General features: G+C 48.6%; 1 protein-coding gene across 2 annotated transcripts in view; it reads left to right on the top strand.

Moving 5' to 3' along the window:
* The first annotated feature begins 14831 nt into the window (after positions 1 to 14831).
* FLVCR1 (FLVCR choline and heme transporter 1) overlaps positions 14832 to 27890 on the top strand; it is a 30854-nt gene continuing 17795 nt past the window's right edge. The window contains exon 1 of one of the 2 annotated variants that reach the window (XM_005278909.4): positions 14832 to 15584. In XM_005278909.4, coding sequence (XP_005278966.3) covers positions 14937 to 15584 — 648 coding nt within the window. In that variant the 5' untranslated portion in view covers positions 14832 to 14936. The remainder of the gene's footprint in view (positions 15585 to 27890) is intronic. The other variant, XR_254584.4, reaches the window with a different exon arrangement.

The raw sequence follows: 27890 nt of genomic DNA, 5'->3' as shown, positions 1-27890 counted from the left end.
CTTACAGTGTCTGTAGTTGACTAGTGTTAATAAGAACTGCCTGACTAATGAGCAAATGAAAGCAGAATATGTAGTATTGGATAATTTTAATATAAGTGGTGTTATCATTCCACCTATTGCTCCTGACTGGCAATAGCTACTGGGAATGATTCAGTAAAGGGTGTTACCAGAACTAAAGTAGACATGAGGAATGACTAAAAGAATGTGCCATTGTCTTGTGTTCCACAGATCTTCACTACATCATTTATCTGCTTGCACTCCAACTGCCATTCATTGTTAGCTGTAGCTGTATTGAATGGCAGAAAGATTACTTGGAGCAGGTTGCTAGAGCTGCCACTGTGATATGAGGAGTACCTTGTACCCTGTACATGTACCTTGAAGGATCAAGCATGCATCATTTCAGTGCTGAGTTGTATAGGTTGTATTATAGTAGACGTGCACAAAATGTCTGCTTGCCATGGAGATTGTCAGCAGTCTGGTGGCATGCATGACATCAGTGTCTGGGGCTTAGTGAGGGGTAAGCGAAGGCAATGTCTCAGAAGGAATCCTTAGGCAAGGGTGAACCGATAGTAACATTTTGCAAGTCTGGGGTCATCTGTGTGGAGTTGACTTAGTATTTGGGTATAGACCAAGTGTAGGGAACTCCTGTTTGCTAAACGAGACCTAACTTGAGTTTTGCCTTAACAAAAAAGTGTTACTCTGTTGTATAGTGCTGTTCCCAAAGCGTTCTCGAGCACCTGTAAGGCTAGGGTGCTAGTGTGTGTGTTACTGGTGTGTTGGGACATGAAGACAGAGGTAAGATTGGGGGTGGGGTTGGTGTGTACCATACCTCATTATTTTCTAGTTTTCAGAGATTTAAATGTAGGTGCCCTTGATCGTTCTAGAAGGGTATGAGGCACTGTCAATCAATCTCAACTCTGTGTTAATGAAATATATGGGCAGTGAATAACCAATAGGTTTTGTTCTCCATCATCCCAGAAAAGGAAAATATTACTTGTGGTATGATCATTTATGGAACAACACCCATTTCATTCCAAAGAATCTCAAAGCACTTCATAAAATTACTGTATATAGTGTAGCAGTGAACTAAAATCAGTTCACCAGTCACTGAAATACTTCCACCTTGGGGGTGGCATGAGGCGAGAACACCCACAATATCACCACTGCACGCTGGGGTGTTGTGAAGCTTAGCTCATTCATATTTGTAAAATGCCTTGAGTTCTTGGAAGGTCCTACAGAAGAGCAAAGTATTATACTGTTTACACACACAGGGCCAGATTCCATAGGTGCTGGAAATAGGAGTGCGGGGGTGTGTGTGTGCTGCAGCACCCCCTGGCTTGACGTGGCTTCCACTGTATATAGCAGGGGTGGCCAACCTGAGCTTGAGAAGGAGCCACAATTTACCAATGTGCATTGCCAAAGAGCCACACTAACATGTCAGCAGCCCCCCTTCAGTTCCCCACCGCAGTGTCTCCCACCCGCCAGCATCCTCACCGATCAGCACCTAACCCTCCATCCCTGTGCCTCCCGCCCGCCACGATCAGCTGTTTTGTTGTTTGCAGGAGGCTCCGGGGAGAGGGAGGGGGGAGGAGGGGGAAGGAGTGGAGTGGGGCCGGGGCCTGGGCCTGGGGCAGAGCCAGGGGTTGAGCAGTGAACACCCTGTAGCACATTGGAAAGTTGGTGCCTGTAGCTCCAGCCCCGGAGTCAGCGCCTGTGCAAGGAGCCGCATGTGGCTCTGGAGCCACAGGTTGGCCACCCCTGGTATACAGGGTTTGCAGTTTGGTCCAATGGCTCTCAGCACCCCCACTATACAAATTGTTCCAGCCCCCCTGACAGATTCTGGTCTGTCTCACTGACAGCCATGCAAGCGAGGCAGAATTTAGCCCAAAGATGGTAAGCAGCTTTGCTTTTTCAAAAACACAGCTTGAATTTAAACTTGGTATACAAATCTTCTACCCGTGGCTTAGGGTGACCAGACAAGTGTGAAAAATCAGAATGGGGGCGGGGGAAATAGATGCTTGTATAAGACAAAGCCCCGAATATTGGACTGTCCCCATAAAATCAGGACATCTGGCCACCCTACTATGGCCTTAAAAAAAAACAAACAAAAACCCAATGAAGTGCTGTGGAATTCCAGGGGCTAATGATTTCCTATGAATAAAACTACGTAATAAAGTTTCTCATTGGATAACAGCCTCCTGCTCTGAAATAAACTTCTTGGGCCTGATTCTTATCTCAGGCTGATGTAAATAAGAAGTAACTCCATTTCAGTCAGTGTAATTATACAGATTGAACCTGTCTAGTCCAGCACCCTCAGTACCCGGTGGGTGCCGAACCAGAGAATTTGCCAAACCACAGGTGGTCAATGCAGAGTGCCAGCGGGTCTCCATAGGCACAGGAAGTTGGGGTGCGGGGGGTGCTGCAGCACCCCCAGGCTTTGTGCCCAGCGTGGCCCCCTGCCTGGGGGTGCCGATGCTGGCCCCCGGTCCCAGCCACCGGTCCCTCGCCCAAGGTCCCAGCCGCCGGTCCCAGGTCCTCCCCCTACCTCCTGGAGCTTGAACGGTGTGAATCAGCTGTTTGTGGTGCTCTGGAAGTGCTGGGAGGGAGGAGGAGGAGTTTGTAAGCATGGGGCTGCCGGCACGCAAGAGGCACGGGGGGGAGCTTGACGCCGGTGGATGCTCTGCACCCACTAATTCTTCCCCGTGGGTGCCCCAGCCCTGGAACACCCACGGAGTTGGCGCCTATGCCGGACCAAGAATGTTGTTGGACCAGAGAGTGCCGGATTACAGAGGTACCAGTGTGGCAGCTGAAGACATTTATCCTGTAACCTCATATTCCATTTGTCATAGTGGGCCAAATTAATCTCCGGTCTAAATTCACTGAGGTCAAGGAAGCTACACCAGGGATGAATTTGGCCCCAGGTGTTTCTTCTCTGTAATGCATATAACTTACTTCTTTCTGGAAAGTGCCTCCTCTCCTTGTGGTGAAGAGGAGTGAGTGCTGTCCAGGAGCTCCTGCCAGTGTCAAGCTCAGGCTCTTTTTCTCTGTAGGTCTCTAGTGAACTTCGATTACTTTGAGGGAAGTGTCTCCTCTGAGGTCTGAGCCAGGTTGAGTCACCTTTTCCTTCCACCATACACAAGGATTCCCTTGTCATGTTCAGTTCAATCAGACGCTTTTTCTCTGCGTCACCCATTGTATCTAGGTGGGTGTCTTTCTTATAAGCAGAATTCCTAGTAAAAAAGCAAGCAAATCCTCATGTAAACAGAGTATTTGGCTCTGTCTGCTTGCCATGGAAGTGAAACTTATGATGTGTCCACAGTGACAAACAGCCTGATTCTGACTTTGCTTTGCTGGTGTAAATCAGGAGTAACTCTGAAGTCAGTGGAGTAACAATGGAGAAAAGCCAATCAGAGCAGAATCAGGTCTCGTATTTTCTTGAGCTTTAAAGATTGTGTCCTCGGATTAACATAGGGGACTCCCCAAACTTCAATGAGAACCATACACACAAATTCAAGGGCGGAATTTGGCTAAATCAGATTAAAATATGTGAGTAAAATTTTCATGAGTTTAAGTGCTTTAGGAGCCTATGGCTTGGCCTATGCTTAAAAGTTTTGCTGCAATAGCTATGTCTGTTACTAGTGTGGTAAAAAAATCATACCCTGACAGATATTGCTATGCCACCAAAAGCCATACTGCAGATGCAGTTATACCAGTAAAACTGTCTATTTGCCAGTATAGTTTATATTATTCAGGAAACTTGTATAAGCTGTATTGGCAAAAGCATGCTTTTGGCTATATAAGCTACGTCTCCACTAGAAGCATTTGCTGTTATAGCTTGCAAGTGAAGACAAGACCTAAGGCCTTCTATCAGTATATGCTGCATCCACACTAGGAGGCTATGTTGGCATAGCTATACTGACATAGGCTCTGTAGTGTAGATATCGCCTATGAGTGCTTTGCTGATGAAGGTATACTAGTATGGTATACAGCAAAGCACTCCCAATGTGGATGCAGTTTATACTGGCAAAAGTGTCTTTGATTTGAAAATGGGGCTTACACTCCTAAGTCACTTAGGTACATTTGAAACATTTACCCTGTATCTGTTTTTTACAAATCAAAATAGAAATAAACTATTCAACTACAGATTTTCTTATGAACAAAAAAAAATCCAAGGCGCCTGATTCTAATCTAATTTACACAGGAGTAATTCAAGAAGATCTTCACTGAAGTCAGTGGAGTTACTCTGGTGTAAAACCAGAGTGAGTTTAGAATCAATCCTTAGAAGTCTAATAACATATTAATTAACAATACTTTGAAATCTTCAGATGGAGTCTCATAAATACAAAAAAGTCAATTGAAACTGCAGGGAAAACTTAGGCAGAATATAGTTCCTAGAGCTGGACAAAGTATTAGTTTTGAATCATTTATTTAGTTAATTTTGCCTCTTCTGAATTGTTGGTGAGCAGCTTAATCCTTGAATAAATTTGAGAAAAGCTTAACATTAAAAAATTCTTTGGCTTGTAGCTTATTAACAAGCAACTTGTACTTTATATTCAAAAATATTTAAGGATTGATTGGACACGTAGGTCACATGGTATTTTTTCTGCTCCATGATTGGATGAACATAATCTTTAAAGGTTTCTGATGCATATCTGTGTTCTATGAATTCATAATTCCCTTCCTCTGGATATTCTCCAATATTCACTAAAAAGTCATGGAGTCAGCAAACATCCATGCCAGAACTTGTTTGCTAGAGTATTTTGGAAAAGCAAATGTAGCCAGAGAGTTAAAATTTTTTAATGCAGTATATATTCATAGAATTATTCTAGCTGTAATAATTACCTAAATTTAAATAGTGCCAAAAAACCAAGGCTCAAATCCTTGATCTTGTCAAAACTGCCAGTGCATAAAATGTGAAAACTTAAAGGACATTTGTTGCAAAGAACATAGTTTCTTATCTAAAACAGAATGTTACTATTAGACCCATCTAAAAAGCTCAAAGGTAGCTTACAGAATATTATTTGATTAAATTCCTTCTGAGATCTTTCCAAAAAGCTGATCTAAAATTTCTAACATTACTCAAGCCTGGTTTAAAAAAAATCTATCTTTCCCCTAAACTCCTTGGGGGTAGGGTCTGTTTTTTAAAATTGTGTTTGTATAGTGCCTACTTCACTGGGATCCTGGTCCAGGACTGGGGCTCCTAGGTGTTAACACAATACAAATAAATAATAATAGGGAGGCTGGAAGTGAAAGTCTCTTACAAGAAAAATATCTTAACAATATAAAAACACTACACACCTGAGCCTCAGCAGTGCTGTATTTTCTGTGGAGGAGGATCTATGTGTGTGATGCCCAAGCCAAATTTCAGTGGTAGAGAGAAAAAAACAAAGGAATGTTTGCCCAAGGACTTTGGAACAAGGGGCAGTTGGTGAAGATCCATATTGCCTAGCAACTGACAATTCAACTGGTCATGGTTCCATCACAACTGCTGTCTCCCACCTATGCCTTAAATTACCAGGTAGGACCAGCTTTTCTCACTTCTGCATGGCAGCTGCAATGAGCCAAATCCTGTAACTCCAATAAAGGCCAGTGAATTTCACTACACTGAGCCAGAGCTAGGATACAGGTAGGCAGCATTGGAGTCCATGCACCTTGCATAATCCAGTGATGTGCTATGTGGGGGAATGCACAGCACGGAGGGGTGATGGGGTCAGAAGGTCAGTGAGTACAGATCCAAGAACCACACCCTACTGGCACGGGTAGCTGCAGCCAAGAGCATCAGTATAGCACTGAGGATGCAGTGCTATTTCTGCTGAGGTTATGTGGGGATTGTAGGCAACATTCCCCAGACTTTTGTCAATCACCCCCATGCACAGCCCATATAGGCTCTGGTTAGACCAGGAAAAAAGGAGTGGTTTTTTAAAACATTAGCTAACATGTTTGAATTAACACTTTTAAAAACACCACTTATCATCTAATAGACCGGAATTAACAACTTTACAAATGTTTAAACGCTGGGTGTTCAATATGAGGATTCTCCCTAGAAACTCTCTTTCCTAGGCTAGACATGCCCATGGAGGATTCTCTGAAGAACCAGCAGCAGGGACTGGAGCAAACAATGTCTCTAGAACTTCGCATCACAGTTCCAGCAGGATGGCCAGGGCATTCTCTGGCTACATTGTCACTTTTTCTGTGTCACTAGCAGGGCAGATGGCTTTCCCTGTTCAAGAGAGTTCTTTGGAAGGTGGAGAAGTTGACTTCTTTCCCCCTTCCTCCTGTGCTCTATCTCCAGGTGTAGGTCAGGAGCCCTGTGGCAAGGTTGCTGAAGCATTGTCAATGATGGACATAAACTGAATATCCAGCCCGTTTACCTTAAGGAGTAAGCTAGAGATCAATATGGGTGCACTCGATCCGCAAGGAGGCTGCATCTCTTTGGGATTTGCCATGATGATGTGTGGTTGGCTTAGAGTGACCAGATAGAAAGTGTGAAAAATCAGGATGGGAGTAAGGGGTAATCATTGCCTGTTTACCATCTTTGCTGATCATGGATCCACATTTTTGGATTCGTGTAGGGCTCTAACAGTGAGATTATGAGATAGGGTGCTGGTGCGAATACATACAAAAAGTGGGTCAAACACAAGTTAATTATCTCAGATGCGGATCCAATTTTTTTTTATCTGCGCTGGACTCTACACATAGCTGGGAGGGATATAAATTGTAATGCACATCAACATGTTGTGCACTAACTGATCCATGCGGACCCTGCTGGTGCACACTGAAAGTTCTGTGGTGTGCATTAATGTAATCCTGTTTCAAACAGTACTATGTTAACATGCAGTAGGGAACTTTCAGTGCATGCCAGCAGGGTCCACATGGGCTAGTACACATTGGAGTTTACAACCTAATCAGTGTTGCACCATGTAGACGAGCCCTGACTCTTGGTTTTTGAATGCTTGGGATTAGCAATACTAGTGTGAGGGAATGGGGCTGTCTCCTCTTGCAGGGAAGGGTGCTATAAGATAACAGGAGTGGTTCCTTGCTTTTTGGACTCGGACCCTGGCTCTGCGTTTTGGGGAGATTATTTTGCAGAACTATCCTACATCTCTCTAGCTGTGCTCTGGCTCAGTGTATAGAGCGGAGGTGGGCAAACTACGGCCCGCGGGACCCTCCTGCCTGGCCCCTGAGCTCCTGGCCCAGGAGGCTAGCCCCCACCCCCTTCCCTGCTATTTCCCCTCCCCCGCAGCCTCAGCTCACTGCACCGCCAGCGCAATGCTCTGGGCGGCAGGGCTGCGAGCTCCTGGGGCAGCGCAGCTGCAGAGCTCAGCCTGACCAGGGGGCAATCAGGGGCAGGGGTTCCGGGGGCAGTCAGGGGACAGGGAGAAGGAGTGGTTGGATGGGGCAGGGTCCTGGGTGGGGCAGTCAGGAATGAGAGGAGGGGTTGGATGGGATTGCGGGGGGCAGTCAGGGGTGGGGGTTCCAGGGACAGGGAGCAGGGGGGTGGATGGGGCAGGGGTCCTGGGGGGGGCCATCAGGGAACAGGAGGAGGAGGGCAGGAGTCCGGGGGGGGGGGCTTCAGGGGGCGAGAAATGGGGGGGGGTGGGGGCTGGGCCACACCTGGCTGTTTGAGGAGGCACAGCCTCCCTTAACCGGCCCTCCATACAATTTCCGAAACCTGATGCGGCCCTCAGGCAAAAAAGTTTGCCCGCCCCTGGTATAGAGGAATGCCTTCTCTCATCTTTGGGGCTCTAGTTCCCCAAAGGGAGGAATAGGGCAGAGGGGTAGAACCTGAACCTGTTTCCCTGATGGGAGAGGGTTCTTGCGGGGGCAAAAGGGTTGGATCCTCTCCATTACTACTGGGATCTTCCTGGATGGGGCAGGGAGGTTGAAAAAGCCTGTGGGCCAGACTTTCTTCACTCCTAGTCAGGCAGGATATACACTACAGTCAATGGCTACCCTTGCTGAAGCACATCTCCACCATGGGTTGTCCTGGACAGTAGCTCTGCCGGCAGGCAAGAGGGGTTGGCACTTTCCCCCATCCCCATCTGGGCTCTGGCTCCCCCAGTTCAGAGGGTGTTCAGCAGGGAAAAGCCCTGGCTCCTCTCCCCACATTTTCTGGGCTCTGGCTCCCTCTAGAGAAGTGGTCGTGGGGGGGGGGGGTGAGATGGGCTGGATCCTCTCTCCATCACTTCCATCTTCCCTATGGGGCAGAGACCGTGAGCATGCGGGGAGGGGCTCCTCTCTTTGGGGAATCTTGCTGCCAGGGTAGGGCGGCTAGAACCTCCCCCTCCTCCTGTGGGGGGCAGGGGGCTGGATCCTGCCTCCCTGCTGGGCTCCCAGCTTCCCCACAGGGGGAGACCCTCTCTCCAGCCCCGGCCGCCCTCCTGTGACCTCCCTGGCCCGGCCCTTCGCCCTCCAGCGGGTTGTGGGAGGAGGGGCGGGGGCAGCGGGCGGGACTGGGTAGCTCCAGGCTTAGTGCCCGCGGGCACGGGGAGAGCACACGTGGCCTGCGGGAGGGGCAAGAGGAGGTCGCAGGCGCTCTCCATAGGTACGCTGTAGGATGGAGTAGGAGCTCCGCCCCTCTCCTGTGATTGGACAGGTGGCTTCGGAGAGCCTGCTGGGCCGGGGAAGAGCCGCGTGCGCAAGAGGACTGGTGCAGGGACTCTCCCCGCCGGGCATCGCTGCCCTCTTTCCCTGCAAGCCGGCGAGCGGCGCGGGAAGCTGGGATACAGGTAGGCAGCATTGGAGTCCATGCACCTTGCATAATCCAGTGATGTGCTATGTGGGGGAATGCACAGCACGGAGGGGTGATGGGGTCAGAAGGTCAGTGAGTACAGATCCAAGAACCACACCCTACTGGCACGGGTAGCTGCAGCCAAGAGCATCAGTATAGCACTGAGGATACAGTGCTATTTCTGCTGAGGTTATGTGGGGATTGTAGGCAACATTCCCCAGACTTTTGTCAATCACCCCCATGCACAGCCCATATAGGCTCTGGTTAGACCAGGAAAAAAGGAGTGGTTTTTTAAAACATTAGCTAACATGTTTGAATTAACACTTTTAAAAACACCACTTATCATCTAATAGACCGGAATTAACAACTTTACAAATGTTTAAACACTGGGTGTCCAATATGAGGATTCTCCCTAGAAACTCTCTTTCCTAGGCTAGACATGCCCATGGAGGATTCTCTGAAGAACCAGCAGCAGGGACTGGAGCAAACGATGTCTCTAGAACTTCCCATCACAGTTCCAGCAGGATGGCCAGGGCATTCTCTGGCTACATTGTCACTTTTTCTGTGTCACTAGCAGGGCAGATGGCTTTCCCTGTTCAAGAGAGTTCTTTGGAAGGTGGAGAAGTTGACTTCTTTCCCCCTTCCTCCTGTGCTCTATCTCCAGGTGTAGGTCAGGAGCCCTGTGACAAGGTTGCTGAAGCATTGTCAATGATGGACATAAACTGAATATCCAGCCCGTTTACCTTAAGGAGTAAGCTAGAGATCAATATGGGTGCACTCGATCCGCAAGGAGGCTGCATCTCTTTGGGATTTGCCATGATGATGTGTGGTTGGCTTAGAGTGACCAGATAGAAAGTGTGAAAAATCAGGATGGGAGTAAGGGGTATTCATTGCCTGTTTACCATCTTTGCTGATCTTGGATCCACATTTTTGGATTCGTGTAGGGCTCTAACAGTGAGATTATGAGATAGGGTGCTGGTGCGAATACATACAAAAAGTGGGTCAAACACAAGTTAATTATCTCAGATGCGGATCCAATTTTTTTTTTATCTGCGCTGGACTCTACACATAGCTGGGAGGGATATAAATTGTAATGCACATCAACATGTTGTGCACTAACTGATCCATGCGGACCCTGCTGGTGCACACTGAAAGTTCTGTGGTGTGCATTAATGTAATCCTGTTCAAACAGTACTATGTTAACATGCAGTAGGGAACTTTCAGTGCATGCCAGCAGGGTCCATATGGGCTAGTACACATTGGAGTTTACAACCTAATTAGTGTGGCACCATGTAGACGAGCCCTGACTCTTGGTTTTTGAATGCTTGGGATTAGCAATACTAGTGTGAGGGAATGGGGCTGTCTCCTCTTGCAGGGAAGGGTGCTATAAGATAACAGGAGTGGTTCCTTGCTTTTTGGACTCTGGCTCTGCGTCTTGGGGAGATTATTTTGCAGAATATCCTATCTCTCTCTAGCTGTGCTCTGGCTCAGTGTATAGAGCGGAGGTGGGCAAACTACGGCCCGCGGGACCCTCCTGCCTGGCCCCTGAGCTCCTGGCCCAGGAGGCTAGCCCCCACCCCCTCTCCTGTTGTCCCGCCCCCCCCCCTCCCCCCCCGCAGCCTCAGCTCACTGCGCCACCAGCGCAATGCTCTGGGCGGCAGGGCTGCGAGCTCCTGGGGCAGCGCAGCTGCAGAGCTCAGCCTGACCAGGGGGCAATCAGGGGCAGGGGTTCCGGGGGCAGTCAGGGGACAGGGAGAAGGAGTGGTTGGATGGGGCGGGGTCCCGGGTGGGGCAGTCAGGAATGAGAGGAGGGGTTGGATGGGATTGCGGGGGGCAGTCAGGGGTGGGGGTTCCAGGGACAGGGAGCAGGGGGGTGGATGGGGCAGGGGTCCTGGGGGGGGCCATCAGGGAACAGGAGGAGGAGGGCAGGACTCCGGGGGGGGGCTTCAGGGGGCGAGAAATGGGGGGGCGGGGGCTGGGCCACACCTGGCTGTTTGAGGAGGCACAGCCTCCCTTAACCGGCCCTCCATACAATTTCCGAAACCTGATGCGGCCCTCAGGCCAAAAAGTTTGCCCGCCCCTGGTATAGAGGAATGCCTTCTCTCATCTTTGGGGCTCTAGTTCCCCAAAGGGAGGAATAGGGCAGAGGGGTAGAACCTGAACCTGTTTCCCTGATGGGAGAGGGTTCTTGCAGGGGCAAAAGGGTTGGATCCTCTCCATTACTACTGGGATCTTCCTGGATGGGGCAGGGAGGTTGAAAAAGCCTGTGGGCCAGACTTTCTTCACTCCTAGTCAGGCAGGATATACACTACAGTCAATGGCTATCCTTGCTGAAGCACATCTCCACCATGGGTTGTCCTGGACAGTAGCTCTGCCGGCAGGCAAGAGGGGTTGTCACTTTCCCCCATCCCCATCTGGGCTCTGGCTCCCCCAGTTCAGAGGGTGTTCAGCAGGGAAAGGCCCTGGCTCCTCTCCCCACATTTTCTGGGCTCTGGCTCCCTCTAGAGAAGTGGTCGTTGGGGGGGGGGGGGGTGAGATGGGCTGGATCCTCTCTCCATCACTTCCATCTTCCCTATGGGGCAGAGACCGTGAGCATGCGGGGAGGGGCTCCTCTCTTTGGGGAATCTTGCTGCCAGGGTAGGGCGGCTGGAACCTCCCCCTCGTCCTGTGGGGGGCAGGGGGCTGGATCCTGCCTCCCTGCTGGGCTCCCAACTTCCCCACAGGGGGAGACCCTCTCTCCAGCCCCGGCCGCCCTCCTGTGACCTCCCTGGCCCGGCCCTTCGCCCTCCAGCGGGTTGTGGGAGGAGGGGCGGGGGCAGCGGGCGGGATTGGGTAGCTCCAGGCTTAGTGCCCGCGGGCACGGGGAGAGCACACGTGGCCTGCGGGAGGGGCAAGAGGAGGTCGCAGGCGCTCTCCATAGGTACGCTGTAGGATGGAGTAGGAGCTCCGCCCCTCTCCTGTGATTGGACAGGTGGCTTCGGAGAGCCTGCTGGGCCGGGGAAGAGCCGCGTGCGCAAGAGGACTGGTGCAGGGACTCTCCCCGCCGGGCATCGCTGCCCTCTTTCCCTGCAAGCCGGCGAGCGGCGCGGGAAGCTGGGATACAGGTAGGCAGCATTGGAGTCCATGCACCTTGCATAATCCAGTGATGTGCTATGTGGGGGAATGCACAGCACGGAGGGGTGATGGGGTCAGAAGGTCAGTGAGTACAGATCCAAGAACCACACCCTACTGGCACGGGTAGCTGCAGCCAAGAGCATCAGTATAGCACTGAGGATACAGTGCTATTTCTGCTGAGGTTATGTGGGGATTGTAGGCAACATTCCCCAGACTTTTGTCAATCACCCCCATGCACAGCCCATATAGGCTCTGGTTAGACCAGGAAAAAAGGAGTGGTTTTTTAAAACATTAGCTAACATGTTTGAATTAACACTTTTAAAAACACCACTTATCATCTAATAGACCGGAATTAACAACTTTACAAATGTTTAAACACTGGGTGTCCAATATGAGGATTCTCCCTAGAAACTCTCTTTCCTAGGCTAGACATGCCCATGGAGGATTCTCTGAAGAACCAGCAGCAGGGACTGGAGCAAACGATGTCTCTAGAACTTCCCATCACAGTTCCAGCAGGATGGCCAGGGCATTCTCTGGCTACATTGTCACTTTTTCTGTGTCACTAGCAGGGCAGATGGCTTTCCCTGTTCAAGAGAGTTCTTTGGAAGGTGGAGAAGTTGACTTCTTTCCCCCTTCCTCCTGTGCTCTATCTCCAGGTGTAGGTCAGGAGCCCTGTGACAAGGTTGCTGAAGCATTGTCAATGATGGACATAAACTGAATATCCAGCCCGTTTACCTTAAGGAGTAAGCTAGAGATCAATATGGGTGCACTCGATCCGCAAGGAGGCTGCATCTCTTTGGGATTTGCCATGATGATGTGTGGTTGGCTTAGAGTGACCAGATAGAAAGTGTGAAAAATCAGGATGGGAGTAAGGGGTATTCATTGCCTGTTTACCATCTTTGCTGATCTTGGATCCACATTTTTGGATTCGTGTAGGGCTCTAACAGTGAGATTATGAGATAGGGTGCTGGTGCGAATACATACAAAAAGTGGGTCAAACACAAGTTAATTATCTCAGATGCGGATCCAATTTTTTTTTTATCTGCGCTGGACTCTACACATAGCTGGGAGGGATATAAATTGTAATGCACATCAACATGTTGTGCACTAACTGATCCATGCGGACCCTGCTGGTGCACACTGAAAGTTCTGTGGTGTGCATTAATGTAATCCTGTTCAAACAGTACTATGTTAACATGCAGTAGGGAACTTTCAGTGCATGCCAGCAGGGTCCATATGGGCTAGTACACATTGGAGTTTACAACCTAATTAGTGTGGCACCATGTAGACGAGCCCTGACTCTTGGTTTTTGAATGCTTGGGATTAGCAATACTAGTGTGAGGGAATGGGGCTGTCTCCTCTTGCAGGGAAGGGTGCTATAAGATAACAGGAGTGGTTCCTTGCTTTTTGGACTCTGGCTCTGCGTCTTGGGGAGATTATTTTGCAGAATATCCTATCTCTCTCTAGCTGTGCTCTGGCTCAGTGTATAGAGCGGAGGTGGGCAAACTACGGCCCGCGGGACCCTCCTGCCTGGCCCCTGAGCTCCTGGCCCAGGAGGCTAGCCCCCACCCCCTCTCCTGTTGTCCCGCCCCCCCCCTCCCCCCCCGCAGCCTCAGCTCACTGCGCCACCAGCGCAATGCTCTGGGCGGCAGGGCTGCGAGCTCCTGGGGCAGCGCAGCTGCAGAGCTCAGCCTGACCAGGGGGCAATCAGGGGCAGGGGTTCCGGGGGCAGTCAGGGGACAGGGAGAAGGAGTGGTTGGATGGGGCGGGGTCCCGGGTGGGGCAGTCAGGAATGAGAGGAGGGGTTGGATGGGATTGCGGGGGGCAGTCAGGGGTGGGGGTTCCAGGGACAGGGAGCAGGGGGGTGGATGGGGCAGGGGTCCTGGGGGGGGCCATCAGGGAACAGGAGGAGGAGGGCAGGACTCCGGGGGGGGGGCTTCAGGGGGCGAGAAATGGGGGGGGCGGGGGCTGGGCCACACCTGGCTGTTTGAGGAGGCACAGCCTCCCTTAACCGGCCCTCCATACAATTTCCGAAACCTGATGCGGCCCTCAGGCCAAAAAGTTTGCCCGCCCCTGGTATAGAGGAATGCCTTCTCTCATCTTTGGGGCTCTAGTTCCCCAAAGGGAGGAATAGGGCAGAGGGGTAGAACCTGAACCTGTTTCCCTGATGGGAGAGGGTTCTTGCAGGGGCAAAAGGGTTGGATCCTCTCCATTACTACTGGGATCTTCCTGGATGGGGCAGGGAGGTTGAAAAAGCCTGTGGGCCAGACTTTCTTCACTCCTAGTCAGGCAGGATATACACTACAGTCAATGGCTATCCTTGCTGAAGCACATCTCCACCATGGGTTGTCCTGGACAGTAGCTCTGCCGGCAGGCAAGAGGGGTTGTCACTTTCCCCCATCCCCATCTGGGCTCTGGCTCCCCCAGTTCAGAGGGTGTTCAGCAGGGAAAGGCCCTGGCTCCTCTCCCCACATTTTCTGGGCTCTGGCTCCCTCTAGAGAAGTGGTCGTTGGGGGGGGGGGGGTGAGATGGGCTGGATCCTCTCTCCATCACTTCCATCTTCCCTATGGGGCAGAGACCGTGAGCATGCGGGGAGGGGCTCCTCTCTTTGGGGAATCTTGCTGCCAGGGTAGGGCGGCTGGAACCTCCCCCTCGTCCTGTGGGGGGCAGGGGGCTGGATCCTGCCTCCCTGCTGGGCTCCCAACTTCCCCACAGGGGGAGACCCTCTCTCCAGCCCCGGCCGCCCTCCTGTGACCTCCCTGGCCCGGCCCTTCGCCCTCCAGCGGGTTGTGGGAGGAGGGGCGGGGGCAGCGGGCGGGATTGGGTAGCTCCAGGCTTAGTGCCCGCGGGCACGGGGAGAGCACACGTGGCCTGCGGGAGGGGCAAGAGGAGGTCGCAGGCGCTCTCCATAGGTACGCTGTAGGATGGAGTAGGAGCTCCGCCCCTCTCCTGTGATTGGACAGGTGCTGGGCCGGGGAAGAGCCGCGTGCGCAAGAGGACTGGTGCAGGGACTCTCCCCACCGGGCATCGGTGCCCTCTTTCCCTGCAAGCCGGCGAGCGGCGCGGGAAGCTGGGCGGGGAGGGCGCGGCCATGGCTGGGGACGGGGCCGTGGCTGGGGACGGGGCGGAGGAGGAAGATGAGGAGGGGGAAATGCTAGCGGGGCCCCCGCTGCAGCCCAATGGGTTCCTCCCGGGGAAGGAGGCCGAGCGCGGCAGCCACGCGGCCGGGGCGGATGCTGGGGCGCTCCCGGAGGCGCAGGCCATGCTGCCTTCCCCGGGCTCGGGCGTGGCGCGGGCGCCCATCCGGCTCTCCCGGCGCAGGCTGGCCGTGCTGGCCGTGTTCAGCCTCTACTCGCTGGTGAACGCCTTCCAGTGGATCCAGTACAGCATCCTGAGCAGCGTCTTCGCGCACTTCTACCGCGCCTCCTACTCCCGCGTGGACTGGCTCTCCATGGTCTACATGGTGGCCTACGTGCCGCTCATCCTGCCGGCCACCTGGCTGCTGGACACCCGCGGCCTGCGCCTCACCGCCCTGCTGGGCTCCGGCCTCAACTGCCTGGGCGCCTGGCTGAAGTGTGCCAGCGTCCGGCAGGACCTCTACCCGCTCACCCTGCTGGCCCAGACCGTGTGCGCTGTGGCCCAGGTCTTCATCCTGGGGCTGCCCTCCCGCATCGCCGCTGTCTGGTTTGGGCCTAAGGAGGTGTCCACTGCCTGCGCTGTGGCCGTGCTAGGCAACCAGGTGAGCGGAGGGGAGAGCATGGGAGGACCTGGGGCAAAGGGGAGGGGAGAGAGCTAAAGGGGAAAGGGAGCAAAAGATCGGGGGAGGAATGGGTTATGTAGGAAGGTGGGAGTCAGGTTTGCGCCCTTCTTTTTAAAAAAGAAATGCCAGGTTGAGTCGTGGGGGACGAGGGGTAGGTCACTGTTCATCAGTGCAGCAGCCACAAATCCATGGTTTAGATGGGAGAAATCAAGGTGAAGGAAATCCAGACAGAAGGAGGGGAAGAGAAGAATCTGGTTGAAATTGGGGGAAATCTCAGAAGGTGCTGATGGGAGGGACGGGACACACTTTGATAATGTTGTATTTTTGAGTGCTCGCTTTTGTAATACATCATACAGAGTTGATGTTGTTTGAATGAGGAAAATTCAGATCCAAGAGAGATTTTCCATTGATACGCACACAGCAAAATCCTTTATCACAAGAAGGCGAGATTTAAAATCCAGTACTTTTTTGTGCATCCTCCCCACAAACTGAGTTTTTTTCTTTGCAGATGAGTGTGGCAGGCCTACATAGGGGAAAATCTAAACTACTGTAGTTAATAGTAATTTCAATGCTGGCATTGTAATTACTATCAGAAACCTGACTGCTCTAATCCAGCATCTTTTCTGAAGTTTTCAAGGGCACATGGGTTTTAGAGGCTCATTATAATTTAATGGAGGTTTTGGCTGATGTATTTCTTTTAAACTAAATAAATGTTATAGAAGCTAAATTATCTGTCCCTTATAATTCAATATGGCAAGTACTTAAACAAACCATATCAAAGAATAAAACTGCGGTAACATCACCAAGTAACTTACAAAGAGCTTGTTTCAAATATGTACAGCATGGTTCAATTTTTAATAGAGTTTTTCACTAATCCAGTGAAAGTTAGGTAAGCAATGAAGAAAAACTAATGGAGAAACAAGCTTTAGTTGAGACTTGTAATGAGGTGAAAGGTCTATTTAGCTTTATGTTAAATAATTGAGACTATCATTTTCCCAAACAAAAAGCAGAGAAAATAAATACTATAACAAATACTACTATAATACTGCAGCATCAGGGTTGTGTGTTGGGGGGAGAAGATGGTGGGGGATGAGAGTCATGTGGAGATGTAGGCAGGGTTTGTGGTCTGAGGGTGAGCCTGGGGCAAAGTGTCATCCAGTCCTGAGTTGAGTCATCCGTGCATCAAGGCTCGCCTTCGTGTGCTAGACTACTTAGCATTAGAGCTGTGAAATCCCTTTAAGAACTGATTATCCCCATTCCCTGCGCACATCCATGACTCCACATCTCAAACCATCATGTGTTGTTTCTACGGGGGACGCCATATGGAGGTGGGATGCTCGGGGTAGGCAAGAGGCCTGCCCCATTCATGCTCCTAAACTCAAGTAGAAGTCTTCATTCTCACCAGCTGTAGTCCTGGTCTGATGAACCTGTTCAGGATGAACAGACTGGGATTGTCCTTTGGTGAGCCTCAGAAGTCTTGCCAGGACGACTGGAGAATTCATGAGAGGAGCTGGTAATTTCACTCTTGTGGAAGTTCAACTGGAAGTCTTCTTACCCCACCATAAGAGTGAGTGAGTTAGTTAGTACTAAGGCTACGTTTTTGTCACGGGTATTTTTAGTAAAAGTCATGGACAGGTCACGAGCAGTAAACAAATATTCATGGCCCATGACCTGTCCATGACTTGTACTATATTCCCTTAACTAACACTTGGGCCGGGGGACTGTGGGTGCACTGGGGTGGTGGTCGGGAGGGCACCGCAGGGACTGGGGGGTGGTCTGGAACCCATATTAGTGCTAGGGCAGGGGGAGGTTTGGCAGGGCTGGCAAGCTCCCTACTTGGCTCTGGGTGTCCCTGCAGCTCCTAGGGGGAGGGAAAGCCAGTGGGGGCTCCCTGCGCTGCCCCTGCCATGAGCTCTGGCTCCGCAGCTCCCATTGGCCAGGAACCACAGCCAATGGGTACTGTGGTGGTGGCACCTGCAAGATGTGCAGCGTACGGAGCCCCCTGGCTCCTCCACTTAGGAGCTGCAGGGACGTTCTGGCAGCTTCTGTGGAGCTTCCTTGAGGTAAGCGCTTCCCCGCACCCCAGCCCTGAGCCCCTCCCACACCCAAACTGCCTCAGCAGTGGCCGGTGCTGCTTGCCCAGGGGCTGCCTGATGTGCTCGTGCAGCCCTGGAGCCAGCCGCACCGGTCACTGCAGAAGTCACAGAGGTCACGTGACCTCCGTGACCGACACGCAGCCTTAGTTAGTACCCATTATGTCTCTGGCGTTCAAGGCAGTGAGGAAGCTCCTCCACTCCTGTCTGTTTCTGGCAAGTCTTTCAGTGGTTCCCCAGCTGTGCCCCAGGTTTTTCAGCTCAACTTCCACATCTCTCTGTTGTTTTGGGGCAGCCTAATTTTTGCTTGCCTTCAGGTGTCCATCTTATAGCTACTCTGGTGATGGAATCAATTTCCAGCCGAAGCGCATGGCCAATCCATCTCCAGTGCCTCCTGGTAATGATGATACTCATATCTTCTTTGCTGCACTGTGTGAATAGGAGTACTTGTACTCCTGTTCTAACACGGCTGCTACTCTGAAACCTGTGTGAATAGGTCTCCCAGTGTGTGGGGGATGGAGAGGTAAAGATCGGAGGATGTAGACTTCCCCCATAACATTGCTCCCCTGCATCCCCACTGTGTTTTGCCTGTGGCCATAAATGGTAAAACTCCCATCACCTTCACTGGTGCGGGCTCAGGCCTTTGGTGAATTTGAAAAAGGTAACAGGGATTTAAAATATTTTCCCTTCCTGTGGCTCATAGTGACCTAAATTAGATATGCATCCTAGGTTATTACAGGCGGAGCTGGTATCGGTGTTTATAGTTAAGATTGTGTAAGACTTTCCATGATAAGACTTTCTTCATTTGCTTATAAGTTTTTAGTTTTTTATTTTGTTTAAAATTTTCTGGGAATTTATCAATGTTTATAACAAAAAATAAAAAAACAGGTGAAATTCATTCCCCAGAAAATTGTGAAGTTAATTTTCTGCAAATATTAGGGGATGGGAGGATAGAAAAAGGCAACAAATTGAGAAAAGTAAGAGTGTTGAAAGCAAAAGATTGGAGAAAGCTACTGGGGAAGAGGCTGTTCTAGATTTGATTTGACAAATAAGGAAGAACTGGTTGAGAATTTGAAAGTGGAAGGCAACTTGGGTGAAAGTGACCATGAAATGGTAGAGTTTACGATTCTAAGGAATGGTAGGAGGGAGAACAGCACAATAAAGACAATGGATTAAAGAAGGCAACTTTAGCAAACTCAGAGAGTTGGTAGGTAAAATCCCATGGGAAGCAAGTCTAAGGGGAAAAATAACTGAAGACAGTTGGCAGTTTTTCAAAGAGACATTATTAAGGGCACAAGAGCAAACTATTCTACTGCATAGGAAAGATAGGAAGTATGGCAAGAGACCACCCTGGCTTAACCAGGATATCTTCAATGATCTAAAACTCAAAAAAGGGTCCTACAAAAAGTGGAAACTCGGTCAGATTACAAAGGATGAATATAAACAAATAACACAAGTACAGAGGGACAAAATAAGAAAAGCCAAGGCACGAAACGAGATCAAACTAGCTAGGGACATAAAAGGAAACAAGAAAAAAATTCTACAAATACATTAGAAGCAAAAGAAAGTCCAAGGACAGAGTAGGCCTGTTACTCATGGGGGGGGGGGGGGGGAGACAATAACAGAAAACATGGAAATGGCAAAGTTGCTTAATGACTTCTTTGTTTCAGTTTTCATCAAGAAGGTTGGTGGCGATGGGATGTTTAACATAGTGAATGCCAGTGAAAATGAGGTAGGATCAGAGTCTAAAATAGGGAAAGAACAAGTCAAAAACTACGTAGACAAGTTAGATGTTTTCAAATCACCAGGGCATGATGAAATGCATCCTAGAATACTCAAGAAATTGACTGAGGAGATATCTGAGCCATTAGCAATTATCTTTGAAAAGTCATAGAAGACGGGAGACATTCCAGAAGACTGGAAAGGGGCAAATATAGTGCCCATTTATAAAAAGGGAAATAAGGACAACCCGGGGAATTACAGACCAGACAGCTTACTCTCAGTACCCGGAAAGATAATGGAGCAAATAATTAAGCAATCGATTTGCAAACACCTAGAAGATAATAAGGTGATAAATAACAGTCAGCATGGATTTGTCAAGAATAAATTATGTCAAACCAACCTGATAGCTTTCTTTGATAGGGCAACAAGGCTTGTGGATGGGGGGAAGCGGTAGATGTGGTATATCTTGACTTTTGTAAGGCTTTTGGTACTGTCTCGGATGACCTCATAAACAAACTGGGGAAATACAACCTAGATGGAGCTACTATAAGGTGAGTGCATAACTGGTTGGAAAATCGTTCCCAGAGAGTAGTTATCTATGGTTCACAGTCATGCTGGAAGGGCATAACAAGTGGGGTCCCTCAGTCGGTTCTGGATCTGATTCTCTTCAATATCTTCATCAATGATTTAGATAATGGCCTAGAGAGGACACTTACAAAGTTTGCGGACGATACCAAGCTGGGAGGGGTTGCAAGTGCTCGGGAGGATAGGATTAAAATTCAAAGTGATCTGGACAAACTGGAGATATGGTCTGAAGTAAATAGGATGAAATTCAATAAGGACAAATGCAAAGTACTCCACTTAGGAAGGAACAATCAGTTGCACACATACAAAATGGGAAATGACTACCTAAGAAGGAGTACTCCAGAAAGGGATCTGGGGGTCATAGTGGATCACAAGCTAAATATGCATCAACAGTGTAACTCTGTTGCAAAAAAAGCAAACATCATTCTGGGATGTATTAGTAGGAGTATTGTCAGCAAGACACAAGAAGTAATTCTTCCAGTCTACTCTGCACTGATTAGGCCTCAACTGGAGTATTGTGTCCAGTTCTGGGCGCCAGATTTCAGGAAAGATGTGGACAAACTGGAGAAAGTCCAGAGAAGAGCAACAAAAATGATTAAAGGTCTAGAAAACATGATCTATGAGAGAAGATTGAAAAACTTCGGTTTGTTTAGTCTTCAGAAGAGAAAACTCAGAGGGGACATAACAGTTTTCAAGTACATAAAATGTTGTTACAAGGAGGAGGGAGAAAAATAGTTGTTCTTAACCTCTGAGGCTAGGACAAGATGCAATGGGCTTAAATTGCAGCAAGGGTGGTTTAGGTTGGACATTAGGAAAAACTTCCTAACTGTCAGAATGGTTAAGCACTTGAATAAATTGCCTAGGGAGGTGGTGGAATCTCCATCATTGGAGCTTTTTAAGAGCAGGTTGGACAAACACCTATTCAGGGATGGTCTAGATAATACTTTGTCCTGCCTTGACTGCAGGGACTGGACTAGATGACCTCTTGAGGTCCCTTCCAGTTCTGATTCTAAAAGCATTTAATGCCACAGTTTATTTCATGACCTGTACGTTAACAGTATGTACATGTGTGTATCTTCCACTGCATTGGCTTACTTTGACACCCTTGTGTTTACACTTGATGTATTTGTTAATTAGTCTACCTAATTTATTGTGTTTTCTTAACATAGTAAATATTCTCATGTACTTGTGTGGTCCAAAGTTCATATGAAAATCAGTAAAAACAAAATCACTTTTGTAAAACCTACGAATTTTTCAGTAAAAATCAGTAATATTTGGGGAAGCACTGAAATGTCTCCTGCTAATGTTATGAGTGCCTTGTTATGATGACACAGCAAAACCATCTTCTCTACTGGTGTGTAGCTGAGGTAGACATTGTATGACCTGTGTTGACCCCAACAGTTCTTCAGCAGCTGTCCCACAATGCCCCATTCCCTGCAACAGCAACTGCTCTGGTCACAATTGTGAACTCTGCGGCCTAGGGTTCATGGAGACCAGAAGCCACTACTCATCTTAAAATCCCTCACTTATTTTTGAAGTTCCTTTTCCTGATTGCCCAGCTTGGCGAGCACATTTAGCAGCTCTCCCTTCTTGTGTGCAACTGCCCAACCAACCATGCTGGCTCCACACACTAGATGCATTCCTGCCTGGAATAGACAGGAGGTATTGGATCTCCTGCGCTTGTGGGGAGTAGGGGCTGTGCAAGCAGAGCCATAGGCGAGGTATAGAAACATGGACATATACAAGCAGATTACATGGGGAATGGAAGCAAAGGAGTGTGAGAGGGATCAGCAGTCGCACCATGGGAAAGTGAAGGAATTGTGGCAAGTGTCCCACAAAGCCAGTCAATCTGGTTCTGAGCCACAGACTTACCACTTTGTCAATGAGCTGCATGCCATATTTGGTGGACACCCCACCAGCACCCTGCACACCATCATGGACACCTTGGCGGAGACCCCTGCCATAAGCAGCGAAGAGAAGCGATGGGGACTTCAGCCATGCCGTGAGCCAGGACCTGCTCGAGACTGCACCACAGTCTGTCCAGTCCTGCCAGCTGAGCATGGATGAGCCCCAATGAAGTGGAAGGGACCTCAGGTAAGTGTGTGTGTATATTTTTTTCTTTATAATCTTTAAATTTAAAGAGGGCACCTGGCCCAAGGTAACAAGACACACACATTAACTTTTCATTGTTTAATTTGCATGAGAAGAGGTAGGGGTATAATAAACAGGTGTCATTTGCATGTGCTTTTTGTTTCCCCATAGGGCTATGTGGGGGGTCGTCATGCAGAACACTTTATGTACACACAATGTCCCTTATATCCTCCTGAGAGATCTCAGTGGAGGTCTTCATGGAGACACTCAGCAATTCTCTCCTGAAGGTTTCTGGGGATGGCTGCCTTGTTTTTTCCTCTGCAGTAGGATACTTTTCCCTGCCACTCTGCAATGAGTTTGTCTGGCACCATTGCAGTAAACTGACTAGTGACATACGGGCCTGGGCAGCTTCAGGACACCAGTAGCAGCTATGCTTTTTGTGCCTTTGTCATTCTCAAGAATGAATATCGGCAAATCCACCACTGCCTGTGGAAAATAGTGCCAATGTTCAGTGCCATTGCCCTATACTCACACCCATGGAATAAGGACCAAAAACTTATTATTTCATGCAGCTGAATTTTCCCCCCTCCCCCTGGTCATTTCATTTCATAATGGAGATATCCCATCTCCTAGAACTGGAAGGGACCTTGAAAGGTCATCGAGTCCAGCCCCCTGCCTTCACTAGCATATTCACCATGGCTGGGGCTGGAGGGCGGTGCTGTGCCGAGACACTCCAAAGCTGAAGGGTCAGTAAACATTCCTTATTAAGAGTTTTTATCAGAATGAGGGAAAGAAGTTTTGAAACTTGCCTTTTTGTTGTGACTGTGTAGCCAGTGATACATGTCTGTTTTATATGTAGCTTCTGCTATTGTGGCCTTTAGGGGTGCCCCCTCCAGGCCCACAGAACATCTCACCCTGATAGGGAGGAGAAAGAAGACTGGGGAAGACCTGTTTAGTGAGATCTTATAAGCCAGTGCTGCATTGGACTATGAAGAGAGGGCCAGTGTGGCAGATGGCACAGAGAAGGAGAGAGCAGACAGGAGGAAATCCCAACAGGAAAAGGAGAGGTAGATGCACAGGGACATAATGGCTCTCCTCAGGCAGCAAACCCAAATGCTGCAGACCCTGGTTGACCTGCAAGTCTCCAAATCTCAGACTCCCCACCCTGTGCAGTCCTTAGAGAACTCCATGGTAACCGCTCCCTATATCTCCCAGCATATCACATGGCATCTCATGCTGCATCCTATCCCTACCACTCCATGCCAGGGGATAGCAAGGAAAACTGCAATTTCACATACACTAATCATGGTTCTCAGGGGTTAGTGTTTGTGAAGTCACAAGGGACTGTGAACTGAAAGCAACAGAAATGTTTGAAATTGGAAAGGCAGCAAAGTTGTATTCTGTTAATTTATGTTTTCAAGATTGTATTGCATTGCTTGTTGTGAAAAAATACATTGTTTTTCTGCATTATTTTTGACACTCAATACATTTCTATTTTTGGAGAATAAACTTATCATCTTTAGTAGTTCTCAGCACACACTGAAGAATGCCTATTGGTATTCAAAGCACATGACACTTGTAAATGTACAGCAAGCACCACAGATTTCCTAGCAGCAGCCAAAGCTTACTCCTGGGGGAGTTCTGTGCAAGTGCAGAATTAATGCCCCCTGCAGATTCCTCGCCCCAGGCGGAATAATTGATTCTGATGGAGAGGCGAAGGGAAGCTGTGAGAGGGGTCATGCTGCAATTACATCTTTCACCCACCCGCCTGATGTGGCACCAGAAGAGAGGGCAGCTGGCTCAAGGGTGGGATCAGTCAGCTGTGGAAGAGAGGGGTGTGACTGTGCTGGTTCTGGCGGGACCCAACTGAGAGTGCCAATTCAGGACAAATTGCTAAAACAGGGCAGTCGCAGCCCAAGGCTGGGGTTTTTCCACCTCTAAGGCAAACCAAACCAGCCAGACAAAGAAGACTTTGGTCTCACCCCACTGGCTAACCACAAGTCACACAAGTAATTCCCTTAGACACTCCAGTTTCCCAGTATCACCACCAGTGCCACTTGTTATGGGGACAAATGGTTATGAAAACCAATACCCCAGTAAAAGAGAAAAGGCTTGCTCGATCCCAAAGGACCAAGCCCCAGACCCAGGTCAATATACAAATCGGATCTTACCCACAAATCACGCTGTTGCCAATCCTTTAGAATCTAAAGGTTTATTCATAAAAGGAAAAAGAGATAGATGAGAGCTAGAATTGGTTAAATGGAATCAATTACATACAGTAATGGCAAAGTTCTTGGTTCAGGCTTGTAGCAGTGATGAAATAAACTGCAGGTTCAAAATCAAGTCTCTGGAATACATCCCTAGCTGGGATAGGTCATCAGTCCTTTGTTCAGAGCTTCAGTTTGTAGCAAAGTCCCTCCAGAGATAAGAAGCAGGATTGAAGACAAGATGGAGACGAGGCATCAGCCTTTTATAGTCTTTTCCATGACCTCTTTGTTCTTACTGTGGAAAATTACAGCAAAATGGAGTCTGGAGTCACATGGGCAAGTTCCTGCATACTTTGAGTTACAAGGTGTACCTGCCTTTCTCAATGGGTCAGTTGTATAGCTGATGGTCCTTAATGGGCCATCAAGCATGCTAGGCAGAACTAACACCAACTTGTCTGGGATATCTCCCAGAAGCATAGCATAAGTTTGAAATACAGACGGTATAGAGCCAATATTCATAACTTCAACTACAAAATTAATACACCCATATAGACAGCATAATCATAACCAGTAAACCATAACCTTGTCTTAGACACCTCATTTGACCCCCTTTATACAAGATTTGGTGCCACTACAGGACTTTGGTTGCTATCATGTTCTATATGGTCCCAGATTATATCAATAATGTCACAAAGGGGCAGAGGCTTCCTTCATTACAGGGCTCTGCCCACAGGGCCAGGTGAGGAGGCATGGGATATGGGGGTGGTGGGGGACACAGTGCAGGGCACACAGGGCTGGTGGGGGAATCTCACAGATGGGGGTTCAGAAGGGTTGGTGGGGGGCAGATGGGGGTGTAAGCACAGGAGTGACAACATTGAGGCAGGAGCTGAATGGGAGTAGTGGTGCAGGGAGACAAGGGCAGCTATGCCTGGCTGAGTGAGGGTGCAGGGACACATGGGGACGGGGCGTGAGGGTGGAGAGACATTGAGACGTGAAGATATGCCTGGCTGAATGGGGAGTGGGGGTACAGGGACACAGGGGCAGGTGTGCCTGACTGAATGAGAGAAGCTAGGGATCAGCCAGGGTCTTGATAGAGGAGGTTCCCTAACAACCCCTCCCCCCCAATAAAACCCCTGCTCCATACTTTCCCACCCACACCCAACAACCCTCTAGGTTCACTTCCAGGCTCCTCCCCAGCAATTACTTCCCTTTTCCTCAGCTCCTCTGTTACTCCTGACTCCTTCAAGCCTTTGCACTGCTTCTGAGGGGTGTGGGAAATAAATTTCTGTGTTGTAGTTTAAATGAATTATTACTCAAAGTTCTGTGTTAATATGTCTAGTAAGGAATCTGTTTGTCTAAAACCATTTCCTGAATCTTTTTTGTTTGTTACAGACATACTTGTTGACAGGTATTTTGAAATAAATTACCAACATAATTAAGACTGGAGTGATTTATATTGTTTTGACAAATAAAATTTGCAGAATTTTAAAATGTTGTGTGTAAAGTCTTTTAATTTTTTGGTGCAGAATTCCCTTAGGAGTAAGTTGAGCTCTAGTAGTGGCCCTTTTGTCTGGCTGTTCAAACTCAGCAAACAGCCATTGCATCCCCACTCTGGTGCCAGGTTTTCCTCCTTTGTCTTTCAGATATGTAGGGCCAAACAGGCAGCTATAACCATTGGGATATTTTTCTCCCTGGGATCCATCAAATGCACATTAATCTGTTATTCTGCACCTGCTGAGCCGATAACTGAATCTTTTTTCTTGGTGATGTCAAAGTGGCCTGTGTATGGCTTCATGAGATGGGGAAGTCTGAGGCCCACAGAATCAGTAGTGGCATTTCAGTATCACCAATGGTAATCTGCTGGTTGGGAAGAATGTTCCTGTTTGCAGCTTTCTGACCAGTCCTGTGTTCTTAAAAATGCGAGCCTCATGCACCTTCCCTGACTAGCCAACATTGATATTAGTGAGGCGTTCCTGATGATCCAGCAACACTTGCATTACCTTAGGAAAATAGCCCTTTCTGTGACGATACTCTGTGACAAAGTAGACTGGTGCCAAAATAGGGATGTGTGTATGTCATCTTATCACCCACTGTAGTTCAGGAGCTCCAAATCCATCTACTATGTCCTTATGTTTCCCAGAGTCACAGGCCTGCATAGCAGGACACGGTTAATGTCCTACGCACTTGCATGATGATGGCTCCCACTGTGGATTTTCCAAAATTATTTTCATTTCCAGCTTCCCGAGTGCGATCGCTACTCTCTTTGCTGTCAATGCAGCTATCATTCTGGAGTCCCTATGCTGGACAGTTGAGGTGAGCTTAGCACATAGATCCAGGAATGTGGCTATTTGCATCTGAAAGTTTCAGAGCCGTTGTTCGTCTCAAATCTGTATTATGTGATCCCACCGGTTAGTGCTCGTTTCTCAAGTCCAGAAGCAGTGCTCCACCATCTCTGCAGCTGCTCGGTGAACGGCACCAACAACCTTAAATTGTTTTGCGTTATGTCCCTCAGCAGACTGTCCTTGGGGAAATCACCATGTTGTGGTACTTCCTCTAGGCCTCCATGTGCAAGAGGTTCAAGTGTCCTGTATTGGCAACATTCATGAGAATAGTGTAGAGCTCTGCAGGCTCCATGCTTATGTCAGAGATGGCGAACAGCAAAAAAAATGCTGTGTGGGTTAGTGAGATTTTAAAATAAGGTGCGAAAATTATGGGAGATGGATGGTACTATGGGATGGAGAATGTTGCATATTGGGAACTTGATCTCTAGCTCCCAGAGTTCTCTGGGTGAGTCATTTCTATCCCATAACACATGGCAAAAAATTCCCAAAAGGCATCGCACCAGATGGCAGTGCAGGACACACTGGGATACCTCCTTTTTGGTGCACCAATTTTGCATTGTCATAAACACTCCTTGCGAGTACGTGCTGTGCTGACGCAAGTAGCCGAGTATGCATGCACACGAGCAGCGTCATACTAATTCTGGCAGCCTTACACCAATATAAATTGTGGGGATAAAAGTTTGTAGTGTAAACATGGTCCTAAGGTACTACAGTAAGAACAATATTAAAAAGATCCATAAAGAAATTAATAGTTCTGTATTTAATGCAGGTCTTGTGGAAAAAGTAGCATATGAGCATATAATTAAAGACTGTATCATAATGTATATGCACATGGGGGCTGTATTAAGATTGCACAAGGAACCTTAATTCTGGCATTTCCTCGCTTGAGTGCTTGACTTTGAATCCTTAGCATTTTTTTAACAAAGATTTTCGGACATAATTATAGAAATTAAACTAGAAATAGTCACTGGGGTTTCTAGCCTGACGGACAATGTTTCACTTTTTACTGAAAAAGAAAATAGTTTATTTTTGCTGAAGTAACGAGACAAAACCAAGAGAAATTTAAAGAAGCTATGCTATGCTTACGCCTGCAGAAATTTTCAAATGTTTTACATACCAGGAGCCAAATTTTAAATCACAGCCTTCTATTTTTCTTGAATTAGAGTCTGAATTGAAACTGGTCCAAAACATAAACGTGCTACTTTTGTATTTTATGGCACTTCGTATTAGGCTTAATAGTAACTG

The sequence above is a fragment of the Chrysemys picta genome, chromosome 3, assembly GCF_011386835.1.
Source record: "Chrysemys picta bellii isolate R12L10 chromosome 3, ASM1138683v2, whole genome shotgun sequence".
Taxonomy (NCBI): Eukaryota; Metazoa; Chordata; order Testudines; family Emydidae; genus Chrysemys; species Chrysemys picta.
Note: the sequence above shows the minus strand (reverse complement) of the source record. Positions and strands in the feature narration are given on the sequence as shown.